This window comes from Lactuca saligna, chromosome 1, assembly GCF_052625555.1.
Source record: "Lactuca saligna cultivar CGN05327 chromosome 1, ASM5262555v1, whole genome shotgun sequence".
NCBI lineage: Eukaryota > Viridiplantae > Streptophyta > Magnoliopsida > Asterales > Asteraceae > Lactuca > Lactuca saligna.
The window spans coordinates 69,794,986-69,820,915 of NC_136417.1; the positions used below are offsets into that span (position 1 = coordinate 69,794,986).

The 25,930-nt window shown below is 36.2% G+C and overlaps 1 protein-coding gene and 1 pseudogene across 7 annotated transcripts in view; one reads left to right on the top strand and one right to left on the bottom strand.

Moving 5' to 3' along the window:
* Positions 1 to 25,930, bottom strand: part of LOC145039423 (dammarenediol II synthase-like) — a 62,021-nt gene that overhangs the window by 3,466 nt on the left and 32,625 nt on the right. For all 7 annotated transcript variants that reach the window (XM_078987511.1, XM_078987499.1, XM_078987506.1 and 4 more), the window contains 10 exons: positions 2,717 to 2,911; positions 2,360 to 2,444; positions 2,048 to 2,214; positions 1,675 to 1,863; positions 1,343 to 1,576; positions 1,135 to 1,257; positions 951 to 1,049; positions 714 to 820; positions 400 to 543; positions 88 to 265 (listed from right to left, as the gene is read on the bottom strand). In XM_078987511.1, the coding sequence (XP_078843637.1) occupies positions 88 to 265; positions 400 to 543; positions 714 to 820; positions 951 to 1,049; positions 1,135 to 1,257; positions 1,343 to 1,576; positions 1,675 to 1,863; positions 2,048 to 2,214; positions 2,360 to 2,444; positions 2,717 to 2,911 (1,521 nt within the window). The remainder of the gene's footprint in view (positions 1 to 87; positions 266 to 399; positions 544 to 713; positions 821 to 950; positions 1,050 to 1,134; positions 1,258 to 1,342; positions 1,577 to 1,674; positions 1,864 to 2,047; positions 2,215 to 2,359; positions 2,445 to 2,716; positions 2,912 to 25,930) is intronic.
* Positions 17,184 to 17,302, top strand: LOC145027732 (5S ribosomal RNA; annotated as a pseudogene).

A 25,930-nucleotide genomic window follows, 5' to 3' on the forward strand; every position in this document is an offset into this window, starting at 1 on the left:
TGATCAGATATATAATGATATTTGTTAGTTACTATATCTTGTGGTAATCAAATCGACATTATTTGTGAGCAAAGAGATGAAGCTTACCTCAGTAGAACAAGATAGGTGGCTCTCTCCCCAACCACCCTCTTCATTCTGTTTGGAAAGTAAGAATTTGACACCTTTACATACTGCTTCATTATTTTCGTATGTCTTTCCAGCAGCACTTAAGGCCCTTAAGGCAAAGAATGTTCCATATAGGAAACATATTCCCCAGTAACCATACCTATCAATCCCAAAGAAAAGTTAAATAATATCAACCATTACCAACGATTTCTATATATTGGATACAATTATACATATATCTTTAATTTCATAGCTCAAAGTAGTCACAAAAATAGAATCCATACTACGTCTTACCATGAACCATCATGCCATTGTGTTTCCTCCGGATATCGAATTCCATTAAAAATTGAAAGTTCTATTTCTTTCTTTCTGTGTCTTGGATGGACACGGTTGAACTCTACCAAAGATACAATAATGCAAGCTGAGGGTTCCAGATGCCTAATTCAGCAAAAATACATATTAACAATCACTTTTATTAATAAAAATTTATGTTACGTTTTCTCTTTGTTATTACTTTCGTTTCACCTTTGTTATGGCATATATTATTGTAATTATATATAGATCACTATTGATAATATATGGAGCTAATGACTTTGTAGGAGAATTACTCTTTCTCAACAACTATATCTGCAAACATCTCTGAAGGATTAAGAAGCTGTAGAAATGGTTTGGGAATCGGTGGCTCCCAAACAGCAAATCCTCCGCTTATCGGACTCTAAATGAAGAGAAAACAGACAAAGGTAGCTCAGGTTATTTCATTGTTTGTGCTTGAAATAAAGACTATAATTATTTTTTCAAGCTAAAAAGGATAAAATATATTCATTTCTAAGACATATGTATCATACTTGCAAGTAAAGAAGAAAATTCACTGCCTCGTAAAGTCGGGCATTGTCGACTTTCTCTCCAACAATTTCTTTCGGCATGTTTGATAGTAAGAGTAGACACTACAACATAAGATGAATGATAATAATAATAATAATAATAAGATGTATATACAAATAAAAAATATCTAATTGGATTTGGATGTACCATTAGTGCTTCGGCTGTACAGTCAGAGACAGCCCATCCATGATCTTGGTCGGAGAAGGCCCATGTTCCGTTAGTGATATGTCGATACATTCGAGTGAAATCTCCTGAAGGATTTTGTTTTATCTGCATATAATGTAGTATAATGAGGAAAACTATCTAAGTTTGAAAAACATAATTATGCATCCATGCATATGCTAAAAAAACTAACCTGAGATTCTTTTAAATAAAAGTGTGCCTTTCTGAGACAATCAGCGTATTCTTCTGTCATGTTACTTGAAATAATTGCTTGAGTTGCAAAAATACAATCCCACACTTGACTACCAAAACTATGCATTGTCATTCCATCTTCTGCAATCCATAAATAATCTGGAACTCTGGCTAAGTGATATTTGAACTCATCACCATTTGGATTCTCTGCCCACCAACACATCATTTGTAGACTCTACCCAAAACATAAAAAACATTTGTTAAAAATTTTAGGTAGAAACTTTATTCTATTATAAATTTTCTTTGTTTCTTTACATCAACATTGTATCTTACTTTTTCAATGCATCCTATGGTCATGTATCTAGTCTCTTGTGATTCATAGCGCATTAGCTCAACAATCTTATCAAGCGATTTCCCTCGTAGTTTGGAAAATGGCCAATATTTAAGGACAGGCTCAGTAATGTAGTGAAGGGTATGCCACAAAACATCTTGAAGAAATGAATGCGGATAGTACAAGTCCTCCTGTAAAGAGAAACACACACACACACACACACACACACACACACACATATATATATATATATATATATATATATATATATATATATATATATATATATATATATATATATATATATATATATACACTCCGCACATCCAAAACATGGTGCCAATTTTATGTTTAAGGTCTTAAGAAAGTACCAACCTTACAACAATTATTCCTTTGTTTATTCCAATTAACATGCTCAAAAGGGATCGGGTAGATTTCTTTTCGCAGTGATGAAACAAGAGATGTGATGGGTCCTTGGATTCTTTTCCCATATAAATATGACATAGGCATGTATGTTGTTCGACAATAACACCACATCTCAGCTGTACAAGTCATAAGGATAAATTAAGAGAGTTTGAAAAATGTATAAAATTTTTCTTTTGTATGAAGTGATTTCTAAATTTTATGAAATCAAGGAAAGCACATTGAAAATATTGGTTATAATTTTAAAAATATATAGTTAATTACCGGGATGAAAAGGAAATATCGATGGGATAATCCAGAATTCTGGTGGCAATGGGTTACAACCCTCCCAATCATACACTCCAAGCACCTATATATGTAAATACATGAAAATAAATAAGAGATATCATTATCAACAATCATAAGAAAAAGTGGGTATTATCGTTTATTATATATCAATAGGCTTCCTGTGATTTCTTTTGTCTTTTGAGTTGAATCGAAGTAAAAATACCTTTTCATTTTCTCTCTCAAACAATTTTTTCTTTTATTATTATTATTATTATTATTTTTTGTAAAACTCTACTTAAAGCACATATCATATTATGTATAGGGAACTAGTTGGTGTATAGATTAGATATTTACCGTAAGATAGAGCTTTCCCCAGGAGGGAATGGAGGTTGCACCGTCATGGTCAAGTATCCACTTGCGGCCTCGGTCCATTGCACCATCTCCTCCATTTTTTCCTTCTCCTAGTATACGAAGGGCTACATAGACCAATGCAGATCCAATCATCGTACTTTTGCCTTCCATAAAAAAACCCCATCCACCGTCTTCATTCTACAATTATGATGCGACTTGAATTATTTAGTATAATATTTTTTTTTTTTCTAAAACAAGAAATATGAATAGATCTAAAAATTGTTTTGGCGGAAGTATAGAAGGAACTATGTGAATGTCTATGAAACCTGAAGCGACAAATAACCCACTGTGTCTATGTGTTGAAATACAAAGGACATGTTTTATTGTTTAATTAATTTGTTTTCCTCCATTTTCATTTGTTACGCTGGTTCCAGGATGACCCGCTTAGCAAAATATTACATTTCTAAGGAAAATTGCATAACTTACGTTCTTTTGACAATTTTTATTCAAGAATTTATATATACTAATTAATTAAAGCACAATGTTCTTATGAACAGTGCATGTGGTGATTTTTTTTACGTCTTTTTTACATGTTATCTGCTTTGGGTTTTTTACTGTTTTTCTCCACCGCTTATTCTTCATCGTTTGCTTAAAATCTCCTCCCCACCGACCAGAGTTACTTCATCGACCCACCGTCTCAAATACCTCGAGAACCAATATTCTCTCAAATCCCTTTTTCATCTTTCTTTAGGGGGTGCTTGGCTTCTGTTTTGAAAGACCAAAAGAACTTTTTGAAAAAGATAGAAGGAAAAAGATGTTTGGTAAAAGTATTTTAAAAGCTACTTTTGGGATTTTGATATAATAAAAATGATTTTTTGGAAAAGTCAGGATTTCCTGACTTTTTGTAACTTTTGGAAAAAATCCTTTTGGCCTCTCAAAAGATAAGCCAAACACCCCCTTAGAGCTAGCTTATACAGGGATGGATTGATTTCCTTCTCTCTCAAGGTCATCTCCCAAATTTGAAATCGGCGACTGAGGTGTTGGAAATCACCTTCATCTCATTTTTTCTTCCATTCACCGTTCGATTGGAGCTGCACAAAACGGTCGTCTTTCTCTCTGTCTACCTTCTCCATGAATCGGTGTTTTCCCATTTCCTTTGTCTTCACCTTCTTCTTGGGTTAAATCAACAGGTGTTGTGTCTCTCAACCCTAATTTTAGGGTTTGCTGATTCGGGTAAGCGTTGATTCTACTATAGACCGTCTCTGTCGAAACGCCGTCAAGTTCATCCTTCCGCCCCATTCTCCACCAATATTGACAAGGAACCAAAGAAACGATATCGTACAGACACCACTTCGATCTGATTCAACCAAATTTTTTGTTGGTTAACATTTGAAGAAATTAGGGTCGGTGTTGATGATTGCGGATTACCTCCTGATAATGGAGGAAATAAGAAAACAAGATTGGCGGTGATGTTGATTGTTTGGAAGTCAAAGAGCGAAGCGACGATTGAAAGAGCAACTTTAGGATGTAGAGTATGTGAAAGTGATTTTAAGTTTGATTGTTTTTTCCGTAATGGCTTCCGATAAAACTCTAGGATGGACCGATGACTCCTTTGATCGATATGATCCGATTACAATCCCAATTAGCTTCAACTATAAATGAAGGAATCGTCCCTGTTTTTTTTTCTTCAGTTTTATGTTGTGTAATTTCATTCCATTTTATCTTGTACTTCGGGGGTGTTTGGATTAGATTTTTAACTTATTGCTTATAGCTTATTTGTGGTGGGAATAAGCAATAAGTAATAAGCATGGGGAGTATGCTTATTAAAATTAACTTATTTAGCCTAATAAGTTGGATTTTATCCAAACACTTAAATTAGTTTATTGTGAGAATAAGCAACAAGCATTTTTTTTCCTATCGAAACACCCCCTTACATTTCGTTCTCCTCTAACTTTGATTTTGCTTCTGTGAATTGAATTTCTAAGTCCTTAGCTAATAATCGGTTAGAGTTGTTAATTTTAGTTTAGTAATCATTTTTAATCACTAGCTAATTAGTAATATTCTATAATTTTACCGTGAAATTCTACCTATTTACTTTTTCTTCTTTGTGAATTGTGAGTCGTATGTGGAAATTGAAATATGTTGTGTAGTATCTTATTAGTTGTCTGGTTCTTCTATCGACCATTATGTCTGTCATTACTAGGCCATCCAAGGTATAAGAATTGAAATTGGTCAACTCTTAATTCGACTGAACGGACTACCCAAATTTTTTGCTTAGGTTTGTGACTATATAGATGCCCTTCATTGTTCTTTTAACTTAATAAAAAGACTAAACTGCACAAATGATCCCTGTGGTTTACTCAAAATTGCCACTTTGGTCCAAAAAGGTTTGGACTAGCACCAGAGGTCCAAACTTTTCATTTTGTTGCGGGTTTGGTCCAATTTGCTTTGAACTTTTTTATAATGATGGATTTGCCCTTTCTTTTTCAGTTTTTTTATTTATTTAAATGGTTTTATAATTAAAAAAATAAAAAACCAATTATTCTCTCTCTCTCCCCCCCTCTCTCTCTCTCTCTCTCTCTCTCTCTCTCTCTCTCTCTCTCTCTCTCCTGTACGAAGCTAACCCAACTCATCTTCCCCAAGCGAACCATAAAAAATGATGATCAGAAATCAATGAAACCAGCAACATTTATCGCAGATGTCTTCCCAACAAGCAAGAACACAACAAGATTCGAGCACCACAAATTCAGAAGACAGACCCTATTTTTGATTTCGTTTGGGGTATAAAAAAGGCACAAAAGACAGAAGCCCTTGGGGTTTACATTTTCTTGGGGGATCCACTATTCATCATCTTCTTTGTGAACCACATTCAATCCAAAAACAATGAGAGGTCTATGAATTTTTTTGAAAGACACATCCCTTTTTCATCCATCTTTAGCTGTTCTACCAAATCTCTCTGTTTCGGATTTGCAGGTGTCTTTAAAGTTTAAACAAGAATACCCATAAAACCCAAACAAAAAATAACTTAAAGCTTGAATGATGCTCAAGAACAGGGGATGAAATCAGCATCGATTAGTGAAATCATAAATCCCGAATGGAATAATCAAGAAAAAGAAGAACTCATGAAGACCCAATTCATAGGTCTAAAATCCAAGATCAAATGATTAAGAAACAAAAGAATACATAAATATCCACTTCAAAAATCCCCAATCGATCGATCAAGCAAGAAACAAGAAAACTCACAAAAATCCAACTGGAAGATCAAGCACATCGCATCCTCATCTATCTCATTAGAAAAAGACATCGCACCTAAATAGATTCTAGTCAAAAACTTGAGACCCATTTCCTCCAACCCGATTCTCTATGAACACTCCTGTAATCTGTACACGAGACCCATTTGAGACACCTCTTGCAAAAGGTTCTTGTACACCCCTGTGATCTAGATTTTCTCTGATACGCATATACAACAACAAGTTAAATCAACTCCTCTATGTCAGCTCTTGAAGACGCTTCTTATATGTTTTTTTCTCTGAAATCGATCTCAAAGAAGAGAAAATCCTCAAATCTCACTTCTATTAACTTCAATCAAAGCATCTAGTAGTAATGCTAATCATCGATTTCGATTGGAACATTCAAAGATCGTTATCAAGAGTTATTAGGGTTTGGAGTTATAATTTCTGGTGATGTGTGTGTGTGTGTGTGTTTTTGAGGAAAAAGACAATCAGGTCAAGAAGAAGAACATGAGAGAGAAAGAGAGAGACATTAATTGGTTCTTTTATTTTCTTTTAATTATAAAAACATTTAAATAAATAAATAAAACTGAAAAAGCAAGGGCAAATCCATCATTATAAAAAAGTTCAAAGCAAATTGGACTAAACCCGTAACAAAATGAAAAGTTTGGACCCTTGGTGCTAGTCCAAACCTTTTTGGACCAAAGTGGCAATTTTGAGTAAACCACGGGGACCATTTGTGCAGTTTAGTCTAATAAAAAAAACACTTAAGACTGGGGTTAGAAAGTTTTGGCTTACTCCATTCATTGAGTACAAACTTTCTAAAGTTCTCTTCCCCCTCATTTGTTTTTACTTTTCCTCACATATTTGCTTAACTTATCATGATCTTTCCTGGTATGCATTGCAGATTCTTCTTTAGTAGATCAACCATATTTTCTTTTAATTTAGTTTACTGTTTTACAATTTTTCAAATGACAATATTATCATTTTAATGCAATTTTTTTTGTAACTATATATTGGAATAGAACCACAGGTTGTACTTTTCCTTTGATTGTGATAAAGTGAAGATGGCGAAACGAGTCTACATTGTAATTAGGGGTGCTTTTTTTCCTTAATAATTTGTTCGATAAAAATGACAGAGTAATTGATGATACACATAAGATTCTATTAAAAAATAAATGAAAGTAACAAAAAAAAGTAGAGGTATGCAAATAAATGTAACAAAAAAGATTACAGTAAATCAGGTGTGTTTTTCTTTCTTCATTTATAATTTTCTTTTTTCAACTTTTTAACAAATTACCAAAACCAGAAGTCGTGGACTGACACTGATTGCTCGATAGAGTCGCATGATCAAGTTGGGGAAATTGACAAAATCAATTGGGAGGTTACCACAAAGAACATAAGGTTACTGGAAACCAAGTATATACTTGGTACAATAAATATAACAAAGCAAACCCATTTCAACCTTTGACTATTTTGCACCTGGTAACTACATACATGTTGTGGGATGGCTTTCTCCTTTTCTGAATGTTATAAATGTATTGCATTCTTTTGGACAATAGATTTTATGTCTTTATCAAATCCTTGTATGACAGATGAATTTAAGGCAATCCTTGTATGTTTTTGCTATGTAATTCTCTTCTAACCCATGCAAAGCATGGACACCTACACTAGTTACAAGGAAAGTTGGATAACTTACATTATTTTGACATTGTTTGTTCAAGAATTACTTGTGACTAGTTCTTATAGTATCTAGACACTTTGAACCACTACTAAGTTAAAACACATAAAACAATATTACTTTGTTAAACAAAGAATATAATAGCTAAATCGAATTTTCCTCAAGAGTAAATGACTAAACCATAAAGACCATTAAAGCCCAAGTACATTATTCCTTCTAATTGTTGGTGTAATTATAATTTGTACAAATTCCAATTAAGGAAATAAACTATGATATAACATAAATTAGGTGCTACGAAGTGCGCAATCCCATAAGGCAAATTTGATCCTAAACACAAATACATGACGGGGGCTAAAAGGGGACATGATTAGGGTTAATGCACTTTGACAAACAATAAAGGAATTCATAAACACATAGATTAATAATTGAAGTAAGAAATAAGAAAACAATATCATGGCTCACTCGATCTGAAGACATAGAGCCTGTAGAGATGGTCCTGATGCCTCTAATCATGCACAACTTACACAATGTAAAACATAAAAAGGATAGATGAATAATGGGAAAGTGGTTGTTCCATCGATTAGAGACAATTTAACATACTGTTGGTGACAACCCAACCTCCCTAAGTTAGTGACTGTTGAAGCTCGTGATACCCCAAGATGACTCTAGCATGCACAACAACTTTACTGGATAAATAAACATTTTCTAAGGCCATAGGGTATGGAGTGTATTTTGACGCATAAGAGGTGACGTGTAGGGGGTATTCACGTGTGAACACCGTCCCCCCTACCGGTAAATGTGACGCGGATTGATGGGTATCATGGACGGTTACGCGGATTTTGATTCGCTAAAGCTTTTTGTCCGTTCTTTTTGACCGTTAGTTTAATTAAATAAAAAAAAACTTTTCAATGTATTTCCTCTACTATATATACATAAACACATAAACACACAAAACACATCTTTCTCTATAAATAATATCTCTCTACTATCTCAGTATCTCTAAAAAATATGGAGCAAAATCAAAATACATTTACCACTCCAAACACCCCAACAACCCCAACCACTCCAAATGATCAAAATCAAGGTTATATTCAAATGCTAACATCCCCAATCCAACATCAACCTCTATTTACCAATATTCCATTTCAACCAAACTACTTTCAACAACAATTACCACAATCCCAATTCCAAGGTTTTCAACAATTTCGACCCCAACAATTCCAAACACAACCATCTCAACAATTCCAAACACAACCATCTCAAGTCCCTTGTTCTCAATCCCAACTATAAACTTGGACAATGACGAGGGTGACTGGGTCGAAGAAACACAACCATATAGGCGTAGGAAATTAAAAGGAAAAGCTACAAAAAGAAGAGGAATAGCTTGGATCGAAGAGGACGAGGAAGCTTTAGCTAAAGCTTGGATTTCTATATCGTGCGACTCGAGGACGGGCAACGCGCAAACGGGAACTAGTTTTTGGGTTCGTGTTTTAGATCACTTTCACTCGCTCTTGGGAAGGCAAACGAGTAAAACCTATGATGCGATCAACGGAAAATGGCGTGAACTACGAGCGACATGCACCAAGTTTAACGACATATTTGTAAATCTGAAAAATATGCATAAAAGTGGTAGCAACGATTTCAATATTTTATCAACCGCATGCCAACAATTCAAAGTTACCACCGGTGGTAAAGCGTTCGGCCACCAAAAAGCGTGGGAAATTTGTCGTAAGGGTTCAAAATGGGTCATTAACCCGGAGACTTCGCATTCGGAATCGACCACCGACTCTAACAAAAGGCCAAGAACTGTGGAGTCTGATGTGGGGTTTGTCCACCGGAAGTCCAACTTCGTCAACCACCGGGAAGGGATAAAGGGAAAAAAGCGGCGTCTTCAAGCGGAAAAGCGATTAACGAAGACGTGCTTGCGGACAAAATTAACAAAAACTTCAAGTTTTTTACAAAAAAAAATATGAGTCAACGGAGAATGCTCGGCGTCGGAAACAAGCACTCACCGATCTTCAAATTTTAAACATGAAGCCGCAACCAGATATGGACCCGGAAAATTTAGCCGCGTTTCTGAAAATCCAAAAAGAAGTTCGGGAAAAGCATGGATTTTAGGTTTTAACGTTTTTAATATTTATGTTTAATTTCTTTGGTTTTTAGTTATTTAGGTTTCAAGTTTTATTTTTTATTAAAATTCGGAATCTAGATTTGAAATTATATGTTTTATGTTTTTTTTTTATTTAATGTGAAATATCTAATTATGTTATTAATTTAGTTTTTTATTTTAATTGTAATCTAAATATATAAAAAAAAACATTGTATAGTGATAACCATTTCCAAGGCTATTGAATGTGTGGTGAACATGTAGTGGGGGGTGATGTGGCGTATACGTGTCATCACTTTTCTAGTAAATGCATTGTGACCATACCCCATGGCCTAAAAGTAATCGTACATGATCCTCAAGATATCTACGAAACAATATTATTTATTATCGAACCTATTTAATTTGTACCTAAGTTTCTATCAATCATAAGTGATATATGTTGTTTGATAATTATGGGTGAATCGGTAAAAGACATGACTTTGAAGGGAACAATTTTAGTTTTTGGTAGAAAAAGATGTATTTACTTCGAACAATGGAAAATAAGATATGAGAACAAACCATGAAGCATAGTAAGTGGGTGAATGATGAGTGCTATTGCATTTGATCCATTTGAAATGCCATATTCGATCTATGTTTCATATCTAACAAAATGTTAAAAAAAAAAAAAAAACATATGGAATTCATTTATATCAAAGTATATTGCTGGAGATGCTACTAGCATGAAGTGAGTGTATAGTGATTTTAACAACAATAAAATGGTTGATTCAAGGTTCGCATGTAAAAATACAATGAACTCTGTGGTATTTTGGAAAACTTCACCTTTAATAACATGAATATGGATGAATCCATTATTTTTCAAGTTTGGTGTTGGGCTAATAGGTCTAAGTGTCCCCTTCTCCTTTAAGCTAGGTTTCAGAAGTGAGTTCTACACTTAGGTTTGTATCAATGGTATCAGAGCGGTTTCTTGCTTGTCACGTTGTGGCAGACAACCCTCCAAATCACCATTTGAGGGTGAATAGTCTCAAGGGGGTTATTGATACATTCCTATGGGATGGTGTATTGGTATTCCTTGTCCCGCATCGCCTACAAGAAGAGGAGATTGTTGTGTTTATATATCTAAGTGGCCCTTCGTCCTTCAAGGTGGCTTTTGGAAGCTTTTGGAAGTGAGTTCTACACTTAGGTTTGTATCATGTTGAATTAACTTAAAATCGGTAGAGTTTTTACTTTTTTAGGCCTATGGGTATTTTAGGAAATCATTCTTAGTTTAAAGTTTTAGAGTTGTTTTAATGTTCCTTCATGTGTTTTAGAATTAGGGTTATGTTCTATTGTTTTAATATCAAGTTTCGGTTCCCATTTTCACTAAAGCATAATAATAAAGCAATTTTCCAGAAAAGTGTATTTTCCTTTGTTTCACTATTCTCTGTTGATCCTGTTTTTCTTTACCGTTTGTTTTTCTAGGGCATTAAGGAATCACCTAGTTAATTCCTTATGCAGGGGACTATGAAACGGAAAAAAATATGTGATGGAAAAATAAAAACTTTGTTAAGTAGTTGTTTAAAGACTAATTGAATGCATATATGTGATATTATATGTTAACTAGGATCATTGTGTGTGTTTAAGTCTTCACTTGACACCAAGCACGTGTTCGACACTTCCATCCGATCCACTCACTGCAGGTGAGTTCATACCCCTTAATTAACCTTTTAAATGCTTTTAAATGTTTATAAATGCTTTATGGGGGGTGGGGGGGAATACAAGTTAAATCATGTTTAGTTATTATATCAATCACATGTGATTAATAACTAGCATGCAAACGGATTTACTATACGTTCACTGTTTTACCAAACAGATTTCTTCAAATGACTTTCTTAAACGTTTTTACATGTTTAAAACTCTTTATCAAACTATCTTACATAATGTAAGTTTCCTTTCAAACTCTATTACAAATGTGTTTTAAACAAAGGTTTTCCTTATACTTTAACTGTCTTATCAAAAAAATATACTTTCAATCGTTTTATAAACTGACATCAAGTCATCATTTCTTAGTATTAAACTTTTCAAAGGTTTTACAAAACTTCTTTTACGCTTTTATTGTCAAATGCATGCCTATATATGTATAGTTATATAAATAATGTTTAAAGGACTTAGGACGGCTAGCTCGATTTATTTCCTTTTCCTCGTTGGGATGTGGCCTTAGGGCATCGGTTGTTCTTCTGAATGTCATCTAAATATTAGTTATATATCTTGTATACATATATAGACATACAGGTTCCATTAGTCAGTTTAGTACCTATGGGTAGCAAAGGTATACTTCCGGTTATACTCGTACGTCACTAGTAACTATAATAGGTATAGTTAGGAGATATTACTTACTATTCCAAGTACAAAGAATCACACAAGAGTCAGTTCATTCATGAGTCTATACTAATACATTACATATTACATGAATACGCTTATATGAATACGTTTACATAGATACGCTTACAAGAATACGTTAACATAAATGTGATCCACTGTATCGGATCATGCCTTCATTGTCATGGCCCGAGTTGTAGCCAGAATCTCCTGGAGGGAGAGCATGAGTTTGCGTATAGATCTATACTGGATAGACTATCCTACACCTTGCTGCTAGCTACAGCCGGACCTGCAGGTCTACGGGTGCCAAACGTCATACCTTTTTACGACTTACAATGTCGTGTTTTCCAGTCAATAGTATGGTACAATTAATCACATAATACCTTAATCTAAATCCGGTTTAAGGTAGTTAGTATAGCAGTAGTTCCTATAATACAACACTACAGTACTTACACGTTACATACGACAATTACAAAAGGTTAAAAATCCAGTTAATATATTATTAATACCTTTACCATGTGTCATATTCACATAACCGAAGAGGTATATTAGAGTTGAATAATAATAGTCGTACAGTCTGGTCTTGGTAGAAGGCTACTTTCAAAACAGTCTGGTCTTGGTAGAAGGCTACTTTCAAAATAGCTTAGTCTTGGTAGAAGGCTACTGTCGAAACAGTCTGGTCTTGGTAGAAGGCTACTTTCAAAACAGTCTGGTCTTTGTAGAAGACTACTTTCAAAACAGTTAGGTCTTGGTAGAAGACTACCTTTTATACTAGTAGGAAATATGGGATTTGCTAGGGTTTTCAGACGTTTACAATTACTTACAAACATTTTCATACTTATACAAACTTTTCTCCAAACGTTTACAGGTCTTTAGTTCATAGTTTTACAAATCAAAGACACATTAATACTTATGAATTCACCAGCTTTATTGTTGATACTCGCTTTCAAAATAACTTGTATTCTCAGGTCACAAATAGATAGGTACAACGACCAGGTTTTGTGAAGACGGAGCAGTCAAGACTCCTCTTTTATTTTGATTATTCATTATGTTGTCTTATACTATGAAGGAACACTTGTAATTAAAATTATACTATTAATGCAATGGATGACGATGTTGCTTGTTTACTACTTTACATTGTTGTGATACATTACATGACATCCTCCACCCCAGAACGTTTCTGCCGTTCCTGGTTTTGGGGTGTGATAGATTGGTATCAGAGCATTGTTTATAGTGAATTAAGTATATCAACCCATAAAAGATATACTAACTATAAATACAATGGGATTAAAAATACTATGACCAAGAGTTTATACTTTTAAATAATAAATTATTTAACTAAATATACGTTTCTGCATTCATACTAAAATCCGTGTCACAATGACAAGAACAAAAGTATTACGATTGTTGAATATCACAGGTAAGCTCGGGGATGTATGGTCAGTCTTAGGAGTGGCATAGCCTGATCAACTATGTTGGTCCGAGGAGTGATTAGCACATGCCCAAGAATGGTTGTGATATGTCAACAAGTCTAAAAACTTACCAACACTACCATAATGAGAACATTATAACAGAACCTAAGTCTAAAATACTATAGGAGTATTTTGTGTTACTATAATTACTTACTTGAGAAATAAAAAGGATCTTCATTACTAAGTTGATAGTTGCTAAGTGGATACATTAAGGTTATATGTAACTAGGATGTTATAGACTTAGAATCTGTGAAATTTTTGCTTTACCCCTATTCCTTGTGAATTTGGAGTTAAGGTCACTTATTCGAAGGCCTATCCTGTTTTGATTACATATAACTGGTATGTACTTTACAAATAGTGATGTAACTAATAAAGATTTTCTAATAATTATCTAGATAATTCATCTAATAATTATTTCCTTACCCCAATTCTCGCATAAATAACATGGCTGGACTCCATCCCCACGGCAACTCGTACCTTCCGAATGAAGGTAATGCTGAATGGTTTGGGGAAGAACCTTGGAATGATCACCCAATCCCTTTGGATGATCACTATGCTGAAGACCTTTCGAATGATGATAACACCGAACTCGAGGTTGAGAACCTACCCCTGGTAGCTCCCATTCCAAATCCTAACCCTCATCTGACTTTTCATGCCCCGACGCCTCCTTAGGTAGAATGCTTGGAAACATGGAGCGAAGATCAAGATCAACCTATGTCGTTTAATGGAGACCGAAGCTTCTACAACGTAAATGAAGGGAGCTCAGCAGACAGAGTTCTACTAATCCTGATCCATAGAGTTGCCCGAAACGAAATTCAGGGCAGGACGGCTCTCCAACGTATCAAAGAGGTTAATGCCAATGCAAGAATGCATACCATTCACACCAATCGCCTCGAACACACAAGTGAGAGATCTGAGAGAAACCATGAGACCCTGCTACAAGCACTATCTGAAACCCGAGCCGAAGTCAGAGAGCTCCGAGTACGCCAGAGGGTGTACGAAAGATACCTGCTTGATATGGAACGTCAACTAGCCTAACTAAGGGTTCACCATAGGGGTGACCATCACCAGTAGGAGATACCTTACTATCCTTCTTTGTTTTAAAGAACTGTGTTCCTATCTATGTTCTGTGTATCACTTTTCTATGTGACTACCTTGTACTGTAAGTACTTTTAGTTAGGCCTTTATGCAGTCAAGGACTTTTCTACTCCAGATGTGATGTAAGACCTTCTACAAGGTCAATTTTCATGAACTTATTACATCTTAAACATCGATGATATTGACAGTCGGCTAACTTCTGTGTCACTCTTTGTTCGAATGCTTTCATCATACCTTCATTGGAGTCTATTTGAAAGTTGCTTTAGTCAAGTCATTGGACTATAGTAATTTAACTCCGGAGACATTTCCATGTCTCTTTCAGTGGTTGGATCATATTATCCACCAACCTATAATATCTCGGCTGGAACGACAAACGTCTTGAGACCATTCTACGAACTTACTTCTACTCTTTACTAATGACTGCATCATAGGGATGTAGGTCAAACCTTCGTGAACATACTTCTATTCCGTACTAGGACTGCATCATAGGGATGTAGGTCAAACCTTCGAGAACATACTCTTACTCTTTAATTGAACAATCGAAGTACATCTGGGGTCAATGGTAGCCTTTACTAGAACTTCTAGTTCATCGAAAAGGATTCATAAGAAGATTATTATTATGAATTTCCTCGCTTATACATTCCCGAGTTATATATAACGAAGACATGGTAGACAATAGAATGTGAGATTTCTAATTTAATTCTTTTCCTCGTTGGGATGTGAAACTAGAGTACAATCCCACATTTTATTATCCGCCCAATCTTGATTATATGATAACGTGTATAAGCTAAATTTTCATGTATAATAACTCATCTCTTAGTCAGAATCAGAATGATACAGGTTCAACCGTGATAGCTCACGAACCCCTTTTCTTTCGTATTACAAAATCATGTCGTCATCCAGAAATAGCCCACTGAGCAACAAAACCCCTATCCTTCATATCGATGCCACTACACTACAAGCCCTGGTAACAGCTGCTGTGGCAGCTTTCCTTGCACACATCAACTCTGACAACGCAAACAGGACTGGCAAAGGAGTCGAGAACTTCGATTGTTGTACCGATCCAGGAAGCCAACAAATGGCAACAATCACGAACTTGTAAAGCTGCAAGACCGAGAGGAATAAACAAAAGCGCCAAGCCCAAAAGGAGCGCAAGAGATCCCAAAGACTTGATATACAACAACAACAAGTGGAAACTCCCGCCATCCTAACACCGATCAGACCATATGAAGGAAAACTTCCGAAGTGTAACAAGTGTAGCTTTCATTATAACGGGGCTTATCATGAGATGCAATGCTGCAATTGCTACAAGGTAGGGCACCATGCTCGTAGCTGTGGAGCACCAGCACGACCCATTTCTCAAGTCCCTGACATTGGAATCAGCCCTACACACGATGGTGGTGGTAAAACCGGACCCCATAAAAGAAAAGTTTCAAAGTGGATGAACAAAGAAAACACCTGTGTCCACATAACCCTGACTCGACACCTCACTTCCACCACCAATGCTAGTACAAGTCAGACATGCCACCAATGTGGCGAGACTGGACACCTCAAAAAGGATTGTCCGATAACAAAGAACTCCAGTGCAAACGGGAAAATACTAAGGATCAATGCCGCAGGAGAGACTACTCCGGACCCATGTTAATGTAATTAAGGCGTTTCGTTGTAACAGACCCATAAAACATGTTTAAAACTAGTGCAACTCGAGCCTTATCTTTTGCGAGATCCCGTCAGTTAAGGGACCCTCGTGCTGCGTATACTTGCCTTTTGCAGTATACCTTGTTCGCAACAGCATTCCTGTAGTACCTCTAAAGTACTGTAACTCTTTTAAAAGTTGCACTGTTGTGTTTTGTCTGTAACGCCTTTCTGTTGAAATCTAGTGTCTTTACTTTCAAGTATGCCCAATATTATCATACGACTTGAGTCCATTTGATCCTCGCAATACCAGTTCGTGCGCACATCTCTTTCTCCAAAATCACCTTGCTAGCGAAGCCGTCATTCCAGAACTCCAAAGTACTCATGCATAGAGTACCTCATGTTTCATAACCTTCTCGAAGAAACCTCAGCAAACCTCCCCGAAGCACCACTCGTACAGTACGTCAAGTTCAATCCAAATACCCATACATTTAATCTATCACTGAAGAATGTATACATAGGAGTGGTATATAATCAAGGTTCTACAGGTTTAGAATTGATGATCCCACTTTAACTTCTTTTCCTCGTTAGGATGTGAGCTTAAAGAAGAATCATTTATTCGACTACCTTTTCAATCTTAAATATATACGACTCGTATACACGAGACTGTGATTGATGAACCATATATGACCTCTAATATGAACTTTAGGACGAAGACTTCCCAAGACTACGAGTAATTGCATCGTCATGCGAACAAACTTAGAACCCAATACAACCCCTGCAATCAGATCGCCCTGGAGAACTCCAATCTTACCAGCACTATTCTTCAAGAAGACCAAGCTTCTCACCCTGGAGAACTCCAGTCTTATTCTTCAAGAAGATAGACTTTAGTGGTTGCGATCATACCAGCACTAATGCATCGGATCCCATCAGAACTCGACAGTTAAGCGTGCTTGGGCGAGAGAAGTACTAGGATGGATAACACCCGGGGAAGTCCTCATGGTGCAGACCCCGATAGGACTTCCATTAGAAATCATTACCTTCTGCCATGCATAAATGAATTGGTTGACCAACCGCAAGGAATGATATACCTTTCAGAAATGGACCTGAAATCCGAATATCACCAGTTACGAGTATTAGTGAAGGGTGTTCTGAGGACAATCTTCCAAACTCGATATGAACACTACGAGTCCTTAGTGATACCCCTCGGATAGGACCAATACGCCTATAGTATTCATAAACTTAATGAATAGGGTACACTATTCTTACTTAGATCAGTTCGTCATTATCCTTGTAAATGACTTACTTATCTACTCTCGTAGTAAGAAGGAAATCATAAAGAGCATCTACAATAAACCATGGAAACATTACAATCAGAGAAGCTCTACGCGAAGTTCTCTTAATACGAGTTTTAGATTTGAAGAGTCGAATTCCTAAGACACATTACCAGTAATGTGGGAATTCTTGAGGACCCTTCCGAATATCAAAATTATTGAGAATTTGTTAGCACCGAAGACGCCCATGAGAATTCACCAAATTCTAGGTCTCGCTGACCTACTGTCAAAAGTTCATTCAGAACTCCTCACGAATTACAGAACCTCTTACGACTTTGACTCAGAAGGGAGTGGCCCTTGACTGGGAAGAGAAGCTAGAAGAGGAAACCGTTGGAATTCCAAGAGAGAGGCCAAATTCTTTTAGAAGTCTCAGTCTGGAAAGGCTTGATACGCTACGGAAAGCGTGGGAAGCTAAATTCAATAGTTAGGGCCTCCGAGATTCTTTCCAGAATCGGCCCATAACTCACAAACCCAACCTACACTGCGAACTCAGTAACGTACATTTACCCTTCACGTCTTGAACTTGAAAAAGTACCTTTCCGTCAGGACTCTTGTAATCCTACTCGACGAGATCGAGTTAAACGAGAGCCTCGCCTTTGTGGAAGAACCGTAGTGACCATTGATCGAGAGGTCAGGTGAACAAGGCAAAATCGCTTCCCATTGGTGAAGGTTCGTTGGAATGCCAACCGAGGACCGGAATTCACTTGGGAGCGCGTACATTAATCGAATAGGAAGTATCCCCACCTCCTTGCTCGATTATTTATGCCTACTCCTTTACCTAAATTCTAATTTCGGGACGAAATTCCCTCTAAGGGGGAGATGATGTGACAACCAGAAATTTTCTATTCTGTACAACCCTTCACTTCAACAGAAGTCAGAACAGTTTTTGCTAATTTTCAAAGCTTTTTGGAATAAGTTTGAGTATTTTAGGATTAACACTTTATGATATATTGGGAGAGAGGATGCCCTAGAGTTATTGTGCATCAATAAAGTTCCAAAAACTCAAAGAGTTTGAAGTTTACGACCCAAATGGCATTTGGACCATAAACCCTAATGGCTATATATATGATACTCAACCATTTTTCACACTTTTTCACCATTTCAAGATAGAACTCAAATCCTCTCAAGTAGCATCCAAATTTTCTTTCTTGATCTTCATCTTGTAAGTGTTTCTAGCCCTAATAAGCTAATATCTACCTTAATATAGTGATCTAACATGATTTCATCCATAAAATCATTCCATATATGTAGACCTTCAAGTGTTCTTAGTTTCACCAAGAACACACACTAGTGTTCTTGGACTTTTAGCACCTTCTCAAGCTTCTACCAAGTAAGTACTTCTATCCTAGAGTATTATAAAGCTAGTTATATTCTAAACATCAAGAAAACACCCAACAAACCAAGGATCAAAGGTGTTTACGGTCCAAGATGTTCTTGAACTGTAAACCCTAAAATGGGTGCCAAAGTGTGCCCTAGTCCGTTCTAGGCCTTGGAAACTAGCATAGATCCTTTCCTTGATGAGCTTAGCACTTTAAAACATCAAAAAGACCATAACCATATGGGTTTACGACTGTAAACCCAAAAGGAAATGGTCTAAGGACCGTAAACTCCATTTAGGAGTGAAATGGTGCCCTAATAACTTCCATAGGCTTATACTTCAAGTATAAATGCTTCTAAGGATTAGTAGAGTTTCAAAACAATGCATGGTCAAAAGGGCATGAGATTACGGTTGTAAACCCATGATTTTACGACCGTAAACTCAATGAGTGATGGTCATAAGAACCGTCAAGTCAAATGAAGGATTTCCTTGAACCCTAAACTCAATAACAATGTCCTACAACACTTAGATGCAACCCTCGGGACTTATAACACTTATATAAGGTGTTTTGCATGTCCCAGGATGTCTTAACTTTGTTAATTAGTTTTTTAAAGACTAATTGAATGCATATATGTGATATTATATGTTAACTAGGATCATTGTGTGTGTTTAAGTCTTCACTTGACACCAAGCACGTGTTCGACACTTCCATCCGATCCACTCACTGTAGGTGAGTTCATACCCCTTAATTAACCTTTTAAATGCTTTTAAATGTTTATAAATGCTTTATGGGGGTGGGGGGAATACAAGTTAAATCATGTTTAGTTATTATATCAATCACATGTGATTAATAACTAGCATGCAAACGGATTTACTATACGTTCACTGTTTTACCAAACAGATTTCTTCAAATGACTTTCTTAAACGTTTTTACATGTTTAAAACTCTTTATCAAACTATCTTACATAATGTAAGTTTCCTTTCAAACTCTATTACAAATGTGTTTTAAACAAAGGTTTTCCTAATACTTTAACTGTCTTATCAAAAAAATATACTTTCAATCGTTTTATAAACTGACATCAAGTCATCATTTCTTAGTATTAAACTTTTCAAAGGTTTTACAAAACTTCTTTTACGCTTTTATTGTCAAATGCATGCCTATATATGTATAGTTATATAAATAATGTTTAAAGGGCTTAGGACGGCTAGCTCGATTTATTTCCTTTTCCTCGTTGGGATGTGGCCTTAGGGCATCGGTTGCTCTTCTGCATGTCATCTAAATATTAGTTATATATCTTGTATACATATATAGACATACAGGTTCCATTAGTCAGTTCAGTACCTATGGGTAGCAAAGGTATACTTCCGGTTATACTCGTACGTCACTAGTAACTATAATAGGTATAGTTAGGAGATATTACTTACTATTCCAAGTACAAAGAATCACACAAGAGTCAGTTCATTCATGAGTCTATACTAATACATTACATATTACATGAATACGCTTATATGAATACGTTTACATAGATACGCTTATAAGAATACGTTAACATAAATGTGATCCACTGTATCGGAGCATGCCTTAATTGTCATGGCCCGAGTTGTAGCCAGAATCTCCTGGAGGGAGAGCGTGAGTTTGCGTATAGATCTATACTGGATAGACTATCCTACACCTTGCTGCTAGCTACAGCCGGACCTGCAGATCTACGGGTGCCAAACGTCATACCTTTTTACAACTTACAATGTCGTTTTTTCCAGTTAATAGTATGGTACAATTAATCACATAATACCTTAATATAAATCCGGTTTAAGGTAGTTAGTATAGCAGTAATTCCTACAATACTACACTACAGTACTTACATGTTACATACGACAATTACAAAAGGATAAAAATCCAGTTAATATATTATTAATACCTTTACCATGTGTCATATTCACATAATCGACGAGGTATATTAGAATTGAATAATAATAGTCGTACAGTATGGTCTTGGTAGAAGGCTACTTTCAAAACAGTCTGGTCTTGCTAGAAGACTACTTTCAAAATAGTCGGGTCTTGGTAGAAGGCTACTTTCAAAACAGTTAGGTCTTGGTAGAAGACTAATTTTTATACTAGTGGGAAATATTGGATTTTCTAAGGTTTTCAAACGTTTACAATTACTTACAAACATTTTCATACTTATACAAACTTTTCTCCAAACGTTTACAAGTCTTTAGTTCATAGTTTTACAAATCAAAGACACATTAATACTTATGAATTCACCAGCTTTATTGCTGATACTCGCTCTCAAAATAACTTGTATTTTCAGGTCACAAATAGATAGGTACGACGACCAGGTTTTGTGAAGACGGAGCAGTCAGGACTCCTCTTTTATTTTGATTATTCATTATGTTGTCTTATACTATGAAGGAACACTTGTAATTAAAATTATACTATTAGTGCAATGGATGATGTTGTTGCTTGTTTACTAATTTAGATTGTTGTGAAACATTACATGACGTCCTCCGCCCCAGAACGTTTCTGCCGTTCCTTGTTTTGGGGTGTGACAAAAGATGACAAATATAAAATACATGTATATTATAAATCATAATAAATTTTAATTGAAACATGGCCAATACAATAATGCCTCAACAGCCTTCTTGCAGACAAGCATGCCATCATCAGCAGCCTAGTCTCCTTGGCCCACCTCCTGCCATGTCATCAGCTATTCTATTGGTCCCCAATACTCAAGCTTATCATGCCTCTTCTATTCCAACACTTCAACCCCCTTGGAAATGGTTCCCTGAAATGTCTCAAGATCAATCGATTGATTTAGCTTAAACATTCAACTCAATGTCAGTCAACGATGGAGCTGATGTCACTTGGTATATGGACACTAGTGCAACATCTCACCTTGCATTTGATTCAGGCAGACTCTTGTCTATTAGCAATAATAGTAATATTAAATCTGTTCTTTTTGGTAATGGTCACTCCACTCCTAATACCCACATTGGTCACTCACAAATTCACTCCACTCATCTCCCTTTACACCTTCATAGTATTCTTGTCACACCTAATATTATTAAAAATTCAATCTCTGTTTGTCGCTTTACTTTTGATAATAAAGTATCCATTGAATTTGACCTATTTGGCTTTTCTATGAAGGATTTGGAAACTCATCAAATTCTACTTAGGTGTGACAGCTCTGGTGACTTATACCCTGCAACATTAAATCTCTAGTTCGTCGTTGCTATTCTTAATGTCATCTCATCCTTATGGCATCAACACCTTGAACACCCTGGCGCTCATGTTTTCAATAAACTTGTTTCTGGCCGTTTGATTTCTTGTAATAAGACATCTTTAAATGTCAATTATTCTGCTTGTCAGCTTGGAAAACATATTAAATTACCTTTTATTAGTTCCAACTCCAATGTTTCTAAATGCTTTGAAATTGTTCATTTTGACTTGTGGGAATCTACTATACCTAGCACAAGTGGCATAAAATATTATATATTTTTTCTTGATCATTTTTCTCATTTTTTGTGGGTGTACCCATTAAGACAAAAATATGATGTATTTAGCAAATTTATTCACTTTCGAGAATTTGTCTATAATCAATTTCAAACTGACATCAAACAATCCCAATGTGATCACGCAACCGGGGGGGATTTATTAACAAACAATTTCACAATATATTTGATCAAAACGACATCATATTTCATTTCTCGTAACCTCGTACCTCTTAAGAAAATGGGATGTTGGAACACCCTCATCCTCCATCAACAACGAAATACCATTAAAAAAACTATACCAAAAATCTCCCATTTTCTCTCATCTTTATGCTTTTGGATGTCTATGTTACCCACACCTTCCTTCCCTATATAAACTTGCTGCTCGATCTACTCCTTGTGTCTTCCTTGGTTACCCGACGTCATGCTGTGTTCAAAGAAAATATATTTCCTTTCCAATCCATGTATCCTAACGAATATCCATCATATTCCATTCTTGATTACTCTTATCTCATCTCTGCAAAATCTTGTGTTTTGTATGAATCATCTCCAATCGAACAAACATACTCTCCTACACCTCAATTTGAGTAAAATACCCCTCTTCTCAGCCCTCATAGTCCTCCCTCCACTACAAATCATATACCTTTGGAACCATCCTTCACTCTTGATTTTCAAACCACCCACTCTCAAAACTACATACCCCCTCCATCTTCACATCCCATGATAACTCGATCTCGTATCGGTATTTAAAAACCCACCCAATGCCTCAACCTTCACATGACCATAGAATCACCCATGCCCAAATCTCACATTCAAGTCCTCCAGGATCCAAATTGGACCATTTCCATGAAGGATGAATTTAATGCTCTTATTGCTAACAATACTTGGGTTCTTGTCTCGCAACCTCACAGGGAAAACATAGTTCGCACTATGTTGTTATACCGTAATAAATACAAGGTGGACAACTCTCTTGAGCGATACATAGAGTGTTTGGTTGTAATTGGCAAAAATTAACTCCGTAAGATTGATTATGATGAGACTTTTAGCCCAGTTGTTAAACCGACTTCTATCTGCACTATTCTAAGCCTAGTTGTCTCGTGTAACCGGCCTATTCATCAGTTGGATGTCAAAAATACTTTCTTAAAGATTCGATTCACCTAGATTACGTGTGTCGTCTACAAAAGTCTCTTTATGTTTTGAAACAAGCACCATGTGCTTGGTTTCAATGCTTTGCTTCTCACATCTCACAACTTACATTTTCTCATAGCGACTCTTCACTATTTATCTTTTGTAGGGGTAGGATTGGGATGTTACGTATTTATTGCTATATGTATATGGCATTGTTCTCACTGCCTTATTTACATCTCTTATGCAGCGTATTATTTCCCTTTTGGCCTCTGAGTTTGACATGAAGGATGTCAATGATTTATCATATTTTTTGGTTATTGCAGCTACGAAGGATGACAAGGGTATCTTTATTCCTCAACACAAATATGCGTTAAATCTTCTTGAGTGAGCTAATATGTTTAACTGCAACCCATGTCGAAATCATGTAGACACTTAGTCCAAACTGGGCACTTCTGGCTCTCTAGTTCCAGACCTTACTATGTATCATAGTCTAGTGGGTGGACTTTAGCATCTGACATTCACTCGTCCAGACTTATCCTATGTCATGCATCAAATCTGTTTATTCATGCATGATCCCAGGGAACCACATCTACAGGATTTAAATCGAATTCTTCGCTACGTTCGAGGTACTCTAGATGATGGGCTTGAACTTCATCCTTCCTCCACCACGGGCCTTATTGCATACTCTGATGTATATTGGAGAGGATACCCTACCACTAGACGTTCTACTAGTGGTTATTTCATGTTCTTTGGCGACAACCTCTTATCATGGTCACCGAAGCGTAACAAACAGTTTCCTGATCTAGTGCATAAGCAGAACATTTGGGTGTAGCTAATGTTGTAGCTGAAACCTGTTGGCTAAGAAACCTTCTTCGAGAGCTCCCTTCTCCTCTTGAAAAAGAAACCATTGTCTATTGTTACAACGTCATTGTTGTTTACTTATCGTCCAATCCTGTTCAACATCAACACACTAAACATATAAAAATGGATATTCATTTTGTGCGTGACAAGGTTGCCACTAGTAAAATCTATGTTCTTCATGTCCATTCTTCGCTTTAGTATGCTGATATTTTTACTAAAGGGCTTCCATCATCTCTCTTCATGGATTTCAGATTCAGCTTAGGCATCTACTCTCAAGATCCCGCTCAAACTGCGTGGGTGTATTAGTATATATGTATTTATTGTATTCTTCATATTTAGTTTAGCACATATGTTTAGATTATGTAGCCCATTCATGTGTATTATGTAATCCATTAGAACCATATGTACATTGTATTTATCTTTTGTTGTTTAATGAAAGTCTTTATGGGAAAACAATAGTGTTTCAATAACTTTAAAAACTTTTATGTAACACCTATTCCAGGTATAAATTAATTTATCTATTTTTTAGGGTTTTGTGCATCGACTTCGCGAGTTGGGGAGCTCCAACTCGGCGAGTAAAAGTTATTATGAGGACGCGGGTTTTCAATCCTACTCGACGAGTCAGAAGGCCTCAACTTGCCGAGTAGGCTCTATGAAGGAAAACACTAATTTTTAGGGCTTTCACCCTATTTAAAGAACTTAATCCGCCTCTCGTGGCCTCCATTACCACCTTGTTAGCCAGAGAAAACCCTATTTGGACCTTGCACCTTCTTGAGTGAGAGAAAGAGATTTTGTGAGAAATTATGATGTGTTTGTGAAGGATTTTAGAGCTTGAAGAAGAAGGAGCAAGGAAAGAAGCAGTAGATCCGGCATCTACACTGTATTGGACACCATCTTGAGGTATAAATTCGTCACATTGATCTCTAATTGCTTAGATCCCTTTTCTTGGAAGTAAATGGCCATTTTTGGTGCAAAATGGGGTCATACTCGTATCTGGACTTATCACAAGGATATGGTTCCATATTGGACCTCTTTAGGTCCCCAATGGCATAAAGTTTCTCGCTTTATCCAGCTTAGGCCCTTTCCATCCACAAAAACCTTATAGGAAGCTCAGTTTCGGTGTTTTAGCTTTATAAGACCTTGCATGCACGTAAAGTTTGCAACTTTACGTGGTAACTACACTAGGAGAAGTTGGATTTGAATTTTAGGACCTTGAATCTCACTGGAAATGACTGAACACAAAAAGGACTGAAGGAACTCGTCGAGTCCCTTAGACAACTCGAGGAGTCAAGTAGGGTTTTTCCCGTTTTTAAGATTTCGAGTGATTTTGTGAAGGATTAGGGTTTTCAGTATGCATGGGTTTACAATATTCTGGACATTGAAGAACTCGACGAGTTACACAGGTAACTCGGCGAGTTGAAGAGTCACTAGGGAGGAACTCGACGAGTTGTTGGATGCACTCGACGAGTTTAGGTCAACATGGACTGTTGACCTTGACCGTTGACTAGG